Below are 17166 nucleotides of genomic sequence, written 5' to 3' on the forward strand. Positions count from 1 at the left end.
CAAAATAGATGGCATCATGAGGAAGGACAATTATGTGGATATATTGAAGCAACATCTCAAGACATCAGTCAGGAAGTTAAAGCTTGGTCGCAAATGGATCTTCCAAATGGACAATGACCCCAAGCATACTTCCAAAGTTGTGGCAAAATGGCTTAAGGACAACGAAGTCAAGGTATTGGAGGGGCCATCAAAAAGCCCTGACCTCAATCCTGTAGAAAATTTGTGGGCAGAACTGAAAAAGCGTGTGCGAGCATGGAGGCCGACAAACCTGACTCAGTTACATCAGCTCTGTCAGGAGGAATGGGCCAAAATTCACCCAACTTATTGAGGGAAGCTTATGGAAGGCTACCCGAAACGTTTGACCCAAGTTAAACAATTTAAAGGCAATGCTACCAAATACTAATTGAGTGATGAAGTGGTGATCCTAACTGACCTAAGACAAGGAATTTTTATTAGGAGTAAATGTCAGGAATTGTGAAAAACTGAGTTTAAATGTATTTGGCTAAGGTGTATTTAAACTTCCGACTTCAACTGTACATTTATTATACATGTAATGTAATCAATAAGTTCTAATATGGTAACAGGAATAAGTATATTTCAAGTTAGAATCCAACATTCTCTAATAGGGTTGGCTTCAGCTATATTCATCCTTTTGAACCTTCCCTCTCATCTTGGATGCTGGTCTCAATCTGATCTCCCAGAGTGGAGAAAGTTGGCCGTTCCTCAGCGCTGTATCCCCAGCACGTTGTCATCATACTATAAATCTGTTAAATAAAACAATGGAAGGTTACAAAAACAGGCAAAATAATAACTTTCATACCTGAGACATCCCTATGTCTAGTGTCTATGCCTGTAAAAACTCAGGATAGGACCAGTATTAATTTATTTTTCTGAAAGTATGACTTTGTGCACTCCTCAACACGCATTTAAAAGCATTGTGTTGTTGTAAGTATGGACTAGCTAAAGCAGCGTTTCCCAAACTCGGTCCTCGGGGCCCCAAAGGCTACACATTTTGTTTTTTGGCAAATTAGGGTTAAGTGCCTTGTTCAAGGGCACATTGATGGATTTTTCACCTTGTCGGCTTAGGTATTTGAACCAGTGATCTTTCAGTTACTGGCCCAACAATCTAACTGCTAGGCTACCTGCCGCCCTAAGTGTGGCATACGGCTTTGGAAGGTGTCTCTTACTCTGGGAGGGCAGAGTGGTGGGGCAGGCAACCTCCAGTTGTCCTTCAGGATATCAACCAGATGCATTGAAATGGAGAGACCCTGCATGTCATTGCCAATCTCCTGCATGTATAGCTATTAATGTGCAGTGGATGGGAGAGAAAATATGTCAGAATCAAATTAGGCATTTATGAGCAGGTAATGTACAATCATAACAAAAAAATGAAAATATTTTTTATGAGCTTAAAGTAAAGTAATGTCAGTGTTGGTAGATTTGAGATAGCTCAAGCTGAAACACACATATTTAATGAGACCAGTAGAACAAGTTATTAAGGCTTGGTTTAGCCACTTACCCTCTTTGGGTTGCAGTTGTGCTCACAATAGGAGAAGAGCTCATGAAGGACGACTCCAAAACTCCAGACATCTGACTTGTGGGAGAATTTGGACTCTGTGATGGACTCTGGGGCATACCTGGGTATGAACAGAAGCCTTATTAGAAGACAACTTGCCTTAGAGCTAATTTCCATAGAAAATGATGATGCTCTCAGCAACACTTCAAGTCTATTGACCTGGATTCATTGGAGAATCAGGTGAGTTAGTGCATGAACAGAAATGTGCACACACTAATATCCGTTCCACACTATCGGGCTAACCCTAACAGTACTGTACTTTTACTTTGTGCCAGCAACATTGATGGATGTTCATCCAGCCTAGCACAGGACAGCTCAGTTTGGATCAGTAGTGTGAAAAGGTAACAAGTGTCTCCAGGAAGAACACTGAAGTAGATCATGTCATTTCCACACATGAGTGGAAAGTAAATTCCAAATGCAATGGCAATTACCAGAAAATTGGGCTTTCTCCAGGATGTGTCACACGGTAGTACTCCTTGTCAAAGGGAATGATCTTTGTCAGGCCAAAATCAGCTATTTTGACCAGTGTGTCACTTGCTACCAGAATGTTCCTAGCAGCCAGATCCCGGTGCACGTAACGCATGCTCTGCAAGTACTCCAATCCCTAAGTGTGCAAAACAACACAATTAAGGTTTTCCCCTTTACAATGTAGAGATAAACAGTCTTGTATGGAATAGTCAGAATTTCTGCTATTTGAATTGGGCTCATACTTTACAGATTTGAGAGGCAAAAAGCAACATCCGCCTGTTGTTGACGTGCTGCCGGTTCTTCTCCAGGTATCCAATCAGACTGCCATGGGGCAAATATTCCATCACCAAGCTCATACTGAGGCGACCTACCCAAAATGTGGATAAACATTCAGAGAGTTAACGCAAACATTGCTGCCTTGAAACAGCTATTATTTACATATAGGCTGAAGGTTCTAACTTCTAATACACTACCTAATCTTTTACATGTTTTTCCAAGAATAGGAAGAGAAAGAAGTTCCCTCTGGGGAAAAACAAATATTTATATTTTATTCAGTGTGTTGAGTATAAATAACAAAGAAGGCACATTTAAGAAGCTAATAAAGATATGGAGGTTGACAAAGACAGTTTTTAGATGGTCTAAAGTTATCAAGTAATGGCATTTCTGGCATTTCAGCTATGATTATGAAAATCACAAAGATTTCAGCCCATTTTATGTTCCATTGACTGTTGCATGGTCTATTGACATTGACGGAAAGGATACCAAAAGCCCCAACAAACTTCAAATATGAGTTTGTCTAGCGAAACTTGATAGAACGGGTACATTTCCCATGCTATCAACTGTGGTGCAGCTGCAGATAACCTTTATTTCATAGGTGGCATTATAGCCTACAAAAAGTGTTATTGGGGTCTTGGTGTATGAATTTATTTGTATGTTCTTACCCATGCTGTAGCAGACGCCCCTGTATTTGACAATGTAGTCACAATGCAGGGAGCGAATGGTGTTGATTTCCTTTTGAAAGTCTTCCAAGTTTGACTGCTTGTTGGGCTGTAGCTTCTTCACAGCAATCAGCTCGCCTGTGTTGTCCCCCAGAGGATCATATCGGCACAGCTCAACACTGCCAAAGTTCCCCTAAATACAATGAGGACAGAACGCTGTATATTAAAACGTACTGTAATATACAGTATAACAGGGAGAGGGTGTTTGTATTTTAACCTGGTCAATTCTAGGATTGAGTTCTAAATTAGATTGATTCATTAAATTGATGTATTTAAAACTGTCATAATTGAAAGTAATGGTCACCTCTCCAATTCCTGAATTAACGTTACTGTACTGTATGTTGAAATAGATTTGACCCTTGCTACAAGATGCCTAAAATGTTTTTTTTCCTAATAGTGTGGATTGCAGAAGGATAGGAGAACACTGTCCTCTTGTGGAACATGATAAAAAGGGAAGTGACCATTTCTAGGACTTAGTTTTTGTCTCATTATTTTATTTTGTTCACCAAATAACATCTGAAAACAGTCAGTCGACTCAACGTAGAATCAACGTAAAGGCACAATGTATAATTTCAACTGCCTGACCCTGCCACATTGTTTGGTGAGCCAGGGGATAGGGCTGGGGAAATGCAACTACTCTCAATGTCTACTGTATAGATGCAAGGACTGACAGTAGCCTATAAGAAATTAATAATCGTAGCTTTTTAAAGCTATACAATGTTTGTTTACAAAGACTCAATTAACAACAAAAGGAGATGAGGAGTGGAAGCACAGCATGTGGGAATGCAACTCATGCAGGTGACAAGTTACCTTCCCCAGAGGGGAGATGTAGCGCAGGTGTCTCTCCTCATACACCGATTGGTCCTGCTGGTGGGAGGGGTCTAATGCTCTGTCCCTGTCAGGGAGAGGCTCCGCAGCGTGGAGTATCACGTAATCTATGGCACAGGAAGAAAGGCGCTCAGAGGCTATGTCACTACTGATGCCTTTCATTAATCTGCCTTTCACATAGGGACAGATTTGAAAGTGTTTGCCTCAGAGCAAAGATATCCTACAAATTAAAGTAATAAAAGGTTATCAATAAGTAGAGGTCCGCTTAAGGTAACTGTCCAGTGTTTCCAGATTTCTATGAAATATGACCTATAATTACTTACAAAATGAGTGAAATAGTACCCCTTCCAAAAAATGCTAATTAAGTACGTTAAAAGCAGATTTTCTGTGTTGGAATGGGTTCTTCGGGCTATACACATAGGATAACCCTTTTTGGTTACAGATAGAACCCTTTTGGGTTCTATGTAAAATCCTTTCCACGGAGGGTTCTACATGGAACCCAATAAGGTTCTACCTGACACCAAAAAGGGTCCTACCTGGTAAGACTGCCCCCGACAAAAATGTTTTGGGGTCAACTGAGAGTCTTTTAAAATGTGTATTTTTGCATATATAGACACACCCTATGTTTGAATAAAATCAACTATATGTAGGCTACTGAGCTTGTCTGATGCTTTAAGCACTGCGATTAAAAATGAAAACACACAAATTACTAAAGAGGGAGCCAGAGATCAATATAGCTTAACCAGAAGAAATAAACCTCTTCCCGACCTTCTGCCCGCTGCTGCTGGCCTTTGCAGATTCTGCCTTTAAGCTCCTGAAGTTGCCGGTAATAGGCTGCAACAGCGAATGGCAACCTTTTCTATTTGCAGTGCCAAGTTATCGTACCATTTCTACTGAGTTGTGTGCCAGTTATGATTTCATATGCACATTTTTGTGGAACAGTTTCAATTAATTTATAATAAAGTCTTTATATCTGAAAAGCAATGTCGTGGTAATCAAAATGTAATCTGAATGAAAATGATACAAATCTAGAAGTAACTTGTCACGGTTGTCGTCTGGAATGGAGGACCAAAACGCAGCAGGAATGTGGATGCTCATCTTGATATTTATTTGAACCAAGAAAACACCAAAATAACAAACGAAGAACGAACGATCAACGAAACAGTCTTGTAAGGCTTGCACACGCAAAACAAGAAACAAACACTAAACCAAACAATTACCCATATATAGGACTCTCAATCAGAGGCAACGAGAAACACCTGCCTCCAATTGAGAGTCCAGCACCCAAACCTAAACATAGAAAACCTAAACTAGACAACATGCAGAAATACAACCTAGAACAACTAACCTAGAACATACACCCAAAACCCAAGAACACATAAATCAAACACCCCTCTCTAACACACACAAAAACCACCACCATACAAAACAAACATCCCTCTGCCACATCCTGACCAAAATACTAAACAACTACTCCCTCTGCTGGTCAGGACGTGACATAATTTCTATTGCCATTGCTACGTTGAGGAATTATTGTCAGTCTCAATGGATGTATAAACAGACTTCCTTTACTTGCTGTTTTGAGGCAAAGAAAAAATTACTTAGAGAAGGACCACAGTGATGGTGAGATAAGACAATCAGAAAAAGTATCAGATCCCCAAATGGGCCATTTATAGGCCTACATTTGCACGCAGGCCAGGTAGCCTAGGCCTACTTCTATGAGTAATCAGATATGTTTCCTTACTCAAGATTGACAAGAGCACAACAAACAAAAGACAATTAATAAATTGACATCTCGTAAATGGAATGAAATAAACCAAAACTTTGTTCTCAAAAGTGTAGCCTAGGTTGTGCGCTCTGCAAACAACTTGTCCACTTCTACAATGACAATGATAAGACTGGTGTAATAATAATATATTGAATGCATTAACAGAAATTACCCTAACCAAACAAACATTGTAGATTTGAAACCTTGGGAATTAACGGTAGGCTAAATGTAGCCTACGACTGGTGATACTGGTGTGCCATCCCCGTGGCCTCCGCAATGGATTAGTCCACTTAGACAGACGTAAATCAGACAGATGTCAGATGTCTTTTCTAACATACTTAAAAAATATATATATCGACAAAAAATAATCTTGGTCGACCAACAGCCTATTGACCAAACAATCAATCAGTCGACTAAATAGGGTCAGCCCTACTACCTGAAACCAAAAAGGGTTCTCTTATGTGGACAGCTGAAGAACCCGTTTGGAACCCTTTTTTCTAAGAGTGTAGAACAAACAGGTCAATAAAAGACAAAGCCCCTAAACTAAAGGACAGTTTGGGTTTAGCTGTGTTTTATTAAACAAATTCCCACCTGAAAATAGCAGGTAGAAACTATAATTCTGGACCACACCAGGTGTTTTAAGTAACATGGTTTGGGTTCATTAGCGAGAAGTACCTGACGTTATCAGACTGTTCAGTTGGCGAATGATGCTTCGACAGGAGGGCCTGAATGCAGGCTGGTAGTTCATACACTGGCTGATAAGATCCGCCAGCTCTGTCCACTCTGAGGAGGGTAACTGCTTGTAGGTCTCGTAAAACTGCAGCTTCTGCTTGAAAGAAGCAGAGGTTAATTCAACAGAGTGGGTTTCTACAAAAAACTTCAACGCCGTGGTGAATTTGAGTGGAATTTGACCACATATTTTCTGAAAACCGCTTAAAAAGTAATCAACATTGGATTAATGGAAGTGTAATACTCTGGATGTAGACAAAGACTAATCCAAGGAGAATTAATAGTTGGTAATTTCATGTGGGTTTACAGAGAAAATAAACTGCACCTGATTTTCCTGAAACTCTAATTGTATGTTTCATGAATAAATTACTTTGGCCCTCCATAGGGTAAGTCAATATCAGATACTGTACATTGTTGTGTTAGTGGTAGTAAAAGGTAGGATTTTACCCTCTCGAGGTCCAGGCCCTGTAGTGGTGCCTGTCCTCCATTGAATAGCTCCCACAGTGTGGCACCGAAGCTCCACTTATCACACTCCAGCTCTAGCCTCTCTGGAGCCTCCAGCACCTCCGGAGCTACCCATGGAATCCTGTCAAGCACCACTGTACACACACACACACACACACACAGCCCATACAGCCCATACAGCCCATACAGCCCATACAGCCCATACAGTATATACAGAACACAAACAGTTAAAAGCATGAGGTTCTTAAATAAAACATCACTTTTTCGAAGCCATTCCCAGTGTGCAAGTATAGTCTCTGCATTACATTATGATAACTGTTTACCATCTCTGCCCAACATTGCCACGTTGATGCCTGGGTCACTCAGCTTGATGAAAGGAGAACTTCCTTGGGATGCGTCCCCCTCTCTGGCCAAGAGCAGATTTTTGGCACAAATATTCCCATGAGTAATGTTCTTCTCTTCCTATTTGATGAAGGAAGAGACAGATTGTAACAGTTTATTTGAATAGTTCTTAACGAACGTGTATGCTCAAACAATGAGCAAGCAGTAGCAGTTTAACTTGTGTATACACTAGTACTGACAATGAAGGAATGTCTAAGGATAGTTAATCAATCTAATGATCTAATGATAATCTATTTGAACAAAAGTGCTTCCACAGAAAACATACAAAATACTTCCGCAGAAGTGAAGTACTATCAACTGAAGAGAAAGAGAAATCAGGCCAAAGATCAGGTTCATCTCACCAGGAAATTGAGCGCACTAGCCAGCTGTTTGGCTACGTCAAGTTTCCAGCTGACCGACACTGACCCTTCCCTCTTCAGGAACAGGTCAAGGGCCCCACACTTGACAAACTCCTGCACCATGACGTCTGCAAGGTTAAGAGATGACCAGCGTAGCATGATTAGATGTGTTACGATAGCAGCAGATCCTTGAGAGAGAGTTGAGTCAGAACTGCTCAAAGCCCCCACAGAAAATGAAGTGGAACTGCGTTAGCAGACTCTGTAGCACTTTAGATTACAGTGCCCTTAATACCGTGTCACTACTCATATAATTACAATGTAACAAGTACATCTGTGAGAAGAAATCTGTGAGAAGTGGGATGTTAGGTTGAGAGGTTGATGCTTACTCACTCTTGGATCTGTGAACACTTATCCCATAGACAAGGAGAAGGTGCTTGTGGGAAATCTGGCTCATCAAGCTGGCAGCTTCAAAGAACGACTAGAAATGACAAGCGAACGAACACTTACAATGGGTGACCACTGTAGCTACTCTCCTTCTATTTGTACAGGGTTTTCTTCAGTAAGGTGTAACAAGGGGTTGATACAGGCTTTGGTATCCCATCTTAGCTACTGTTTCATGTGGCAAAAAGCTACGGCCACCTGCTCTAAAACATCCCGTAGGATTCAAGAGACAATGAAACACATCCGATAATACGTTTTTAGAATATTCCAAAAAAAGCTGATATAACATGACACAAGTTAACAAAACCCCTCCATAAAGTTTTCTAATAGGGTCTGTGTCTTTAGATGTAAGTTTGCATACCTGCTTAGTTTGTTATACCGTAGACCACCCCTTCCCAAATGGAAAAAACCTCCAACTGAAACTGGCTACTTGATTAATTAAATATATATATATATATATATATATATATATATATATATATATATATATATATCCAGGATGGGACAATCCCACCTCAAGCACTGAGATGCAGTGCCTTAGACCACTGCACCACTAAATCATTTTTTTTCTTTGACGTTGTAATTGTTGTTAAAGAGTAATTATATTGTGCCGAGTGTATTGCTCTTATGGTTGATCGGATCATTTGACTCAATGCATGTCATGTATTGTTAAAGTAAAGTAGGATATTAGAATGGTGTTTGCAACGCCAGCATGGTGTGTGCAACGCCAGGGTTGTGGGTTCGATTCCCACGGGGGGCCAGTACAAAAAAAAATAAAAAAATGTATGCAATGTATGCATTCACTACTGTAAGTCGCTCTGGATAGGAGCGTCTGCTAAATGACTAAAATGTAAATGTAAAATGTAGAATGGTCCTCTTATTATTGATTAATAACTGAAAGGACTCATAACATTCAGAAAAAAACTCAGCACCTGGGTTTAAACAAGAACACCTTCTGGTAGATATGGACTAATGCCATGAATGGGGAAATTACAGTTCTGATCCATTCTGATGCAGCCACAGTACTTCTGAAATGCACATGATCTGTTTTGCGTACCTCCCAGCAGTTTTTGTGGTTTGCATCCAGCTCCTTAAGCAGAACATCTGTCACATGTCTCTCCCCATCGCGGATGTCTATCTTGCTGCCTTTAAAGATTCGCGTGAAGGATCCCTGTCCCAAGCTTTCACACTGACAGAAATTATACACACAGTAAAGTGAGTAAGCCATTCATTCACTCAAACTGTGATTCATGGCCTTGCCTGTCTTCACTTATACAAGATTTGTCATACGACGGAATTCATTTAAACTTGAATTGCATTAAACCCACATGACAGAGAACTGATAGGATGTTTGAGTAAAGTTCCAGGCCTCTGCTGAACTCACCCATCGCAGATCCTCGTACTTGATCATGTGGAACTGGATGTGACTGGGTTTGGTCCTTTGCAGCGTCGGAGACCCCTGTGTCTCTACTGAGCTGCTACCGCGCATGATGACCATGTTTGACAGTTCTACAGCAAGAAAGGTGTAGTTTTTGTGATGAATGATGTAGCATTACAATAACTATGCAGATGTATCATTGCTAATTGTTATGATTGAGATATGTATAATCAAATAAATATTATGTCTTCTGATTTCAATATGAAATATATTTTAGTCTCATTTGATTGTGAAGTAACCAATGGTCAATGATCAGTTGTGCATGGTACGAATCCTATGATTTAGCTTTAAGTTTGAGCAATATAAATATTAAAACAGGCTTGTTGTCCTGTACCTTTCGGTCGAGGTGGACAACATCTTTCCAGCTTGACAGGAACCTCAGCCAGGAGCAGCTTGCTTTGTTGGAAGAAGTCAGTGAGTTCCCTCAAGCTGAGGAAGGACTTGTGGACCCCCAAAAGACTGAATTGTTCATTCTTCATAATTAGACAGTCTTTGTAATCCAGCCCAAGAGGAGTCTAAGAGAATATCAAAAAGTAAACCCCGTAACACTTTATTTGGGGCGGCAGGTAGCCTAGTGGTTAGAGCGTTGGACTAGTAACCGAAAGGTTGCAAGATCGAATACCCGAGCTGACGTTCTGCCCCTGAACAAGGCAGTTAACCCACTGTTCCTAGGCTGTCATTGAAAATAAGAATTTGTTCTTAACTGACTTGCCTAGTTAAATAAAGGTAAAATATTCAGAAAATGCTGCCATTGTCAATCTGCCGCCATAGGCAGCCTCCTAATCCTGCCTAATGAGCGGGCCTACTGTGTGTGAGACACACCCAGAATGTTACTGTTAGCTAGCTAGCTAGCTACTTGTGTCAACACAAGCACTATTATGGATAACTGAACAACTAGCTAGGTAGCTAGCAAAGACTAGCTAGCTATATGCCTAAACTACAGAAATCATGATGATGGTAATGTAGAGTGTCTATGCCAAATTGTCATACATTCTTCTTCCCTACCACAGATTCTCACAAGGTCTCAGACTCCAGGATGGGAAAATGCTTACAAGAAAGAAGTCAGAGTCAGAGTTGTCGATTTCCATTGTTACTTGTAATGTTAAAAAGGAAAGATAAAGACAATCCCATTTTTCTAAATTAGATAGCTATCTAGGCTACTCACCATACTATAGGCTACAGATCTGAATCATCACTAGAATAGTTATTTATCTGTTATTGAGTAGGCCTGTATCTTTGTTTAATCTAATAATTAATCTAACAATACAAATCCTTATTGTTTTGTAAGATATGTAAGGTCTTTTATATGTTGCAATAAAGTTGACTAAAGTAGTAGCATTTTTTTTAAACATATTTTCACTTGGTATTGAGTAATAAGTAATTATACAGAAATTGCTTATAGGTAACTATAAAGTTACACTTCACTTTAAATAGCGAAATCCTGTGTAACAACTAGCAAAAACCTTGTACTTATGCCGATATGTACTCTGTGTATCACTGTGTTTATTTTCTCACTTGGATGCCTCTTTCAGAAGCTGACGATTAGATTGTCAGAATGGTTAATGTATTTTGTAGGTACACTTCAAGTAAGCACTTAATTTTAACTAGCTAAATCCTGTGTAACACCTATTAATTACATTGTACTCATGCAGATATTACACATACTCTGTAGTGTACTTTTGGGTTTATCCTCTCACTTGGATTGTGCTTCCAGAAGCTATACAATTAGGGTCAGGTTGTCAGGATGGCTAACGTACTATATAAGTACACATATATAAGTACACATGCGCTCCCGAGTGGCGCAGTGCAAGAGGCGTCATTACAGTCCCTGGTTTGAATCCAGGCTGTATCACATCGTGATTGGGAGTGTCATAGGGTGGCGCACAATTGGCCCAGCGTCGTCCAGGTTTGGTCGGGGTAGGCCGTCATTGTAATTAAGAATTTGTTCGTAAATGACTTGCCTAGTTAAACAAAGGTAAAATAACAAGCTGGACGTAATGACGTCACAACTTTAAACAAAAAACATAGAATGTCGAAATAAAATTAAGTGGTTGAAGTGTTTATATTACCCATTTAGTTAAAATAAAATAAAATTAGTCGTGGGGACTACGTCATCGATGCACTTATTGATGAAGCCAATGACTGAGGTGGTGTACTCCTCAATGCCATTGGAGGAATCCCGGAACATATTCCATTCTGTGCTAGAAAAACAGTCCTGTAGCTTAGCATCTGCTTCATCTGACCACTTTTTTATTGATCGAGTCACTGGTGCTTCCTGCTTTAATTTAGCTTGTAAGCAGGAATCAGGAGGATAGAATTATTGTCAGATTTGCCAAATGGAGGGTGAAGGAGAGCTTTGTACGTGTCTCTGTGTGTGGAGTAAAGGTGGTCCAGAGTTTTTTTCCCTGGTTGCACATTTAACATTCTGATAGAAATTTGGTAAGACCAATTTAAGTTTCCCTACATTAAAGTTCCCGGCCACTAGGAGTGCCGTCTCTGGGTGAGCGTTTTCCTGTTTGCTTATGGCGGAATACAGCTCATTGATTGCGGTCTTAGTGCCAGCATCAGTCTGTGGTGGTATGTAAACAGCTACGAAAAATACAGATAAAAAGTCTTTAGGTAGATAGTGTTGTCTACAGCTTATCATGAGATACTCTACCTCAGGCGAGCAAAACCTCAAGACTTCCTTAGATATCGTGCACCAGCTGTTATTTACACAAATACATAGTCCGCAGCCCCTTGCCTTACCAGACACTGCTGTTCTATCCAGCCGATACAGCGTATAACCAGCCAGCTGTATGTTGATAATGTCATCGTTCAGCCACGACTTCGTGAAGCATAAGATATTACAGTTTTGAATGTCCCGTTGGTAGTTTAATCTTCCACGTAGGTCATCAATTTTATTTTCCAAAGATTGCACGTTTGCAAGCAGAATGGAAAGCAGTGGGGGTTTATTCGATTGCCTACGAATTCTCAGAAGGCAGCCCGCCCTCCGGACCCTTTTTCTCCGCCTTCTCTTCACGCAAATGACGGGGATCTGGGCCTGTTCCCGGGAAAGCAGTATATCATTCACGTCGGGCTCGTCGGACTAGTTAAAGGAAAAAAAGGATTCTGCCAGTTTCTGGTGAGTAATCGCAGTTCTGATGTCCAGAAGTTATTTTTGGTCATAAGAGACGGTAGCAGCAACATTATGTACAAAATAAGTAAAAAAATAAGTTACAAACAACGCAAAGAAACAAACAAAAAAACACAATTGGATAGGAACACGTAAAACGTCAGCCTTCTTCTCCGGTGCCATCTGTATTCACAAATTGCGCATGAATAAATTGACGACAGCCTGTATGCCATGCCCACCTATCTGTTTCATGTCTCAGATAGCCCGCAAAAGCCAGTGGATAGAATGCAAGAATTGAATAATATTTGTCATAATCCTAATTCTCATGTGCCTAAGCCTACTTATCGCCAGAGTCTGTGCCATGGTGAAACTTGAACTCGTACTAAATCTGAAACAATATGATGGTGACATTTAAAATTGCTGATATTCTTGAAAGTCAAGACAATCCTTGTCCTGCAAAGAAACATACTTTTTTTATAGTTGAATAAATTGATTTTGCAAGCAGTAGGCATTTTCGGGATGCCATCACTTGCCCCGCATCTTCTAAATTATAAATGTTTTGAAAAACACTCTTTCCATCATCAATTTTCACAATAAAGGAAGTTCGACAAAAGAAAATCCATCCCTGTGGAACGGATAAAATATTAGTTGATCTTTAGAAAATGTATCTTACATCTGCCATTTTCATTATGTCGCAATGATTTTTTTTGCCACATTGCTTAAGTCGAATAAACCTGGGTCAATGGAATCCTGCCTGCTGTTTTTGCTAGCACTTGCCCCCCAAAAGTGTACCATCTGTGTTAACTTGGTTGAGTTTACAGATATACTGTAGGTCAACCTCACTGACTGGGGTCTGCCAATAAAGGTGGTATCCCAGATTATAATTAATGTGTACGTTACCTATTATGACAACTTGAACCTCCTTGCCATTTAAGTGAGAGGATAAACCCACAAGTACACTACAGAGTACATGTAATATCTGCATGAGTACAATGTAATTAATAGGTGTTACACAGAATTTAGCTAGTTAAAATGAAGATTATCTTGAGGGACACACTTGTAATTTACATAAAAATATTTTAACCTTTATTTAACTAGGCAAGTCAGTTAAGAACAAATTCTTACTTACAATGGCGACCTCCCGGGGAACAGTGGGTTAACTGCTTTGTTCATGGGCAGAATGACAGATTTTTACTTTGTCAGCCTGGGGATTCAATCCAGCCACCTTTCGGTTACTGGCCCAACGCTCTAACCACTAGGCTACATGCCGCCAGCTGTTTTAATCGGAACAAGATAGTTCAATGGAAATGCTCTGTGGCAGGCAATTGTCGCATCTACTTTCTATGCAAACTTTGTAAATGTCGCCAAAAAGGTAAGGTAATGGAAACATAGCGACTGAGTGGAGATTTTGAAGAGTGCACATTCACGGGTAGGTAATTAGTGCCTATTGAGCCTCCAACCATTGTAATCTCGGACAGCCAGAGCATCTGTCCACAAGAGATCACAACCCTGTGACAGTTATTACTGAATCATATGCAGCTGAGAAGAAACTAAACACTAAATGGTGAATTTAGTGGAAACGTTCCCATTTGTAAGAGGGGTGCGTCACTTGAGTAGGTTGAGCCACTGACGTGGTCTTCCTGTCTGGGTTGGCGCCCCCCCCTTGGGTTGTGCCGTGGCGGAGATCTTTGTGGGCTATACTCGGCCTTGTCTTCGGACGGTAAGTTGGTGGTTGTAGATATCCCTCTAGTGGTGTGGGGGCTGTGCTTTGGCAAAGTGGGTGGGGTTATATCCTGCCTGTTTGGCCCTGTCCGGGGGTATCATCGGATGGGGCCACAGTGTCTTCTGATCCCTCCTGTCTCAGCCTCCAGTATTTATGCTGCAGTAGTTTATGTGTTGGGGGGCTAGGGTCAGTCTGTTACATCTGGAGTATTCTCTTGTCTTATCCGGTGTCCTGTGTGAATGTAAATATGCTCTCTCTAATTCTCTCTTCTCTCTTTCTTTCTTTCTCTCGGAGGACCTGAGCCCTAGGACCATGCCTCAGGACTACCTGGCATGATGACTCCTTGCTGTCCCCAGTCCACCTGGCCATGCTGCTGCTCCAGTTTCAACTGTTCTGCCTGCGGCTACGGAACCCTGACCTGTTTCACCGGACGTGCTTGTTGCACCCTCGACAATTACTATGATTATTATTATTTGACCATGCTGGTCATTTACGAACATTTTAACATCTTGACCATGTTCTGTTATAATATCCACCCGGCACAGCCAGAAGAGGACTGGCCACCCCTCATAGCCTGGTTCCTCTCTAGGTTTCTTCCTAGGTTTTTGGCCTTTCTCAGGAGTTTTTCCTAGGGAGTTTTTCCCAGCCACCGTGCTTCTTTCACATGCATTGCTTGCTGTTTGGGGTTTTAGGCTGGGTTTCTGTACAGCACTTTGAGATTTCAGCTGATGTACGAAGGGCTATATAAATAAATTTGATTTGATTTGATTTAACAAGCATTTGTTGTTACACCTTTGTAATTACAGACTGCAATTACCACCAGTTACATGGTGTTATTATAGTGTAACAGAGTTATTACAATTAACTACAAAACGTGTTACAGTGTAATTACACATGTAATTATATAGTACTAAGGACCCCTTAAAATGAAGTGTTACCAGAAAAAGTTTTAAACTGTAACCAGGGTATTTACAAACAGCACAGGAATAAAATCATCCACATGTCTTGATCTCATCTTTACTAATGCTGCAGAAATCTGCTCTAAAGCAGTATCCACATCCATTGGATGTAGTGATCATAATATAGTAGCCATATCTAGGAAAACCAAAGTTCCCAAGGCTGGGCCTAATATAGTGTATAAGAGACCATACAAAAGGTTTTGTAGTGATTCCTATATTGAAGAGAATATTTGCTGATCTGTGGTGTGTAATGATGAGCAACCAGATGCTGCACTTGACGCATTTATGAAATGTGTTATTCCAGTTACTAATAAGCATGCACCCATTAAGAAAATGACTGCAAAAACTGTTAAATCCCCATGGAATGACAAGGAATTTAAAAAAATGGTATGGTTGAGAGGGACGAAGCAAAAGGAATGTCAAATAAATCTGTCTACACAGCTGGTACTGTAAATTGAGAAATCATGTGACTAAACTAAACAAAAAAGAAGAAGAAACTGTGAAACTATGAAACAAAGATAAATGATATAGAGAATGATAGTAAAAAAGCTTTGGAGAGCCTTAAACCCCCCTAAGGTTGATGTCCACACCTCCGAGGAAATCAAATAAGCGTAATAAAGCAATCCCCATCAAAACCCGTCTGTTTAAGCTAGATATATGTTTTTTTTTTGCATTGGATGCGTCTCAATCCACTATATCTGCCTATGTCACACTTCTGAATCTGCGCTGAAAGGTGACAGAGCTAGAGCAGTGTTTGTCAGACCATGAGACATCCCGTAAATCGGTCTTCTCTCAACATTGTCTGTAGTGTTCGAACAGGATGGTGTTCTCAATATTGCTCTATGACCTCCACAAGTGTCAGAAGACTCGTCTGAAGTCGGTACAGACCCTTTGCTATGAGACTCGAAATTCAGCTCAGGTGCATCCTGTTTCCATTAATCATTCTTGAGATGTTTCTACAACTTGATTGGAGTCCACCTGGGGTAAATTCAATTGATTGGAAATGATTTGGAAAGGCACAGTGCATGTCAGAGCAAAAACCAAGCCATGAGGTTGAAGGAATTGTCTGTAGAGCTCTGAGACAGGATTGTATTGAGGCACAGATCTGGGGAAGTGTACCAAAAAAATTCTGCAGCATTGAAGGTCCCCAAGAACACAGTGGCCTCCATCATTCTTAAATGGAATAAGTTTGGAACCACCAAGACTCTTCCTAGAGCTGGCCGCCCGGCCAAACTGAGAAATCGGGGGAGAAGGGCCTTGGTCAGGGAGATGACCAAGAACCTGATGGTCACTCTGACAGAGCTCCAGAGTTCCTCTGTGGAGATGGGAGAACCTTCCAGAAGGACAACCATCTCTGCAGCACTCCACTAATCAGACCTTTATGGTAGAATGACCAGATGGAAGCCAATCCTCAGTAAAAGGCACATAACAGCCCGCTTGGAGTTTGACAAAAGGCACCTAAAGGACTCTCAGACAATGAGAAACAAGATCTCTGGTCTGATAAAACCAAGATTGAACTCTTTGGCCAATATGCCAAGCGTTACGTCAGGAGGAAACCTGACACCATCCCTACAGTGAAGCATGGTGGTGGCAGCATCATGCTGTGGGGAAGTTTTTTAGCAGCAAGGACCGCGAGACTAGTCAGGATCGAGGGAAAGAGGAACGCAGCAAAGTACAGAGAGATCCTTGATGAAAATCTGCTCAAGAACACTCAGGACCTCAGACTGGGGCGAAGGTTCACCTTCCAACAGGACAACAACCCTAAGCACACAGACAAGACAACAAAAGAATGGCTTCGGGACAAGGCTCTGAATGGAGAGACCTGGAGAGACCTGAAAATAGCTGTGTAGCGACGCTCCCCATCCAACCTGACAGAGCTTTAAAGGATCTGCAGAGAAGAATTAGAGAAACTCCCCAA

At 40.9% G+C, this 17166-nt stretch overlaps 1 protein-coding gene across 3 annotated transcripts in view; it reads right to left on the bottom strand.

Moving 5' to 3' along the window:
- Positions 1-493: 493 nt before the first annotated feature.
- Positions 494-17166, bottom strand: part of jak3 (Janus kinase 3 (a protein tyrosine kinase, leukocyte)) — a 34430-nt gene continuing 17757 nt past the window's right edge. For all 3 annotated transcript variants that reach the window (XM_029695874.1, XM_029695873.1, XM_029695875.1), the window contains exons 10-24: positions 9786-9966; positions 9398-9522; positions 9071-9202; positions 7963-8050; positions 7576-7700; positions 7156-7294; positions 6815-6966; positions 6314-6464; positions 3853-3977; positions 2986-3175; positions 2287-2411; positions 2008-2180; positions 1520-1637; positions 1188-1301; positions 494-764 (exon numbers count right to left, since the gene is read on the bottom strand). In XM_029695874.1, coding sequence (XP_029551734.1) covers positions 645-764; positions 1188-1301; positions 1520-1637; positions 2008-2180; positions 2287-2411; positions 2986-3175; positions 3853-3977; positions 6314-6464; positions 6815-6966; positions 7156-7294; positions 7576-7700; positions 7963-8050; positions 9071-9202; positions 9398-9522; positions 9786-9966 — 2058 coding nt within the window. In that variant the 3' untranslated portion in view covers positions 494-644. The remainder of the gene's footprint in view (positions 765-1187; positions 1302-1519; positions 1638-2007; positions 2181-2286; positions 2412-2985; positions 3176-3852; positions 3978-6313; positions 6465-6814; positions 6967-7155; positions 7295-7575; positions 7701-7962; positions 8051-9070; positions 9203-9397; positions 9523-9785; positions 9967-17166) is intronic.

Source organism: Salmo trutta, chromosome 17 (assembly GCF_901001165.1).
Source record: "Salmo trutta chromosome 17, fSalTru1.1, whole genome shotgun sequence".
NCBI classification, from domain to species: domain Eukaryota; kingdom Metazoa; phylum Chordata; class Actinopteri; order Salmoniformes; family Salmonidae; genus Salmo; species Salmo trutta.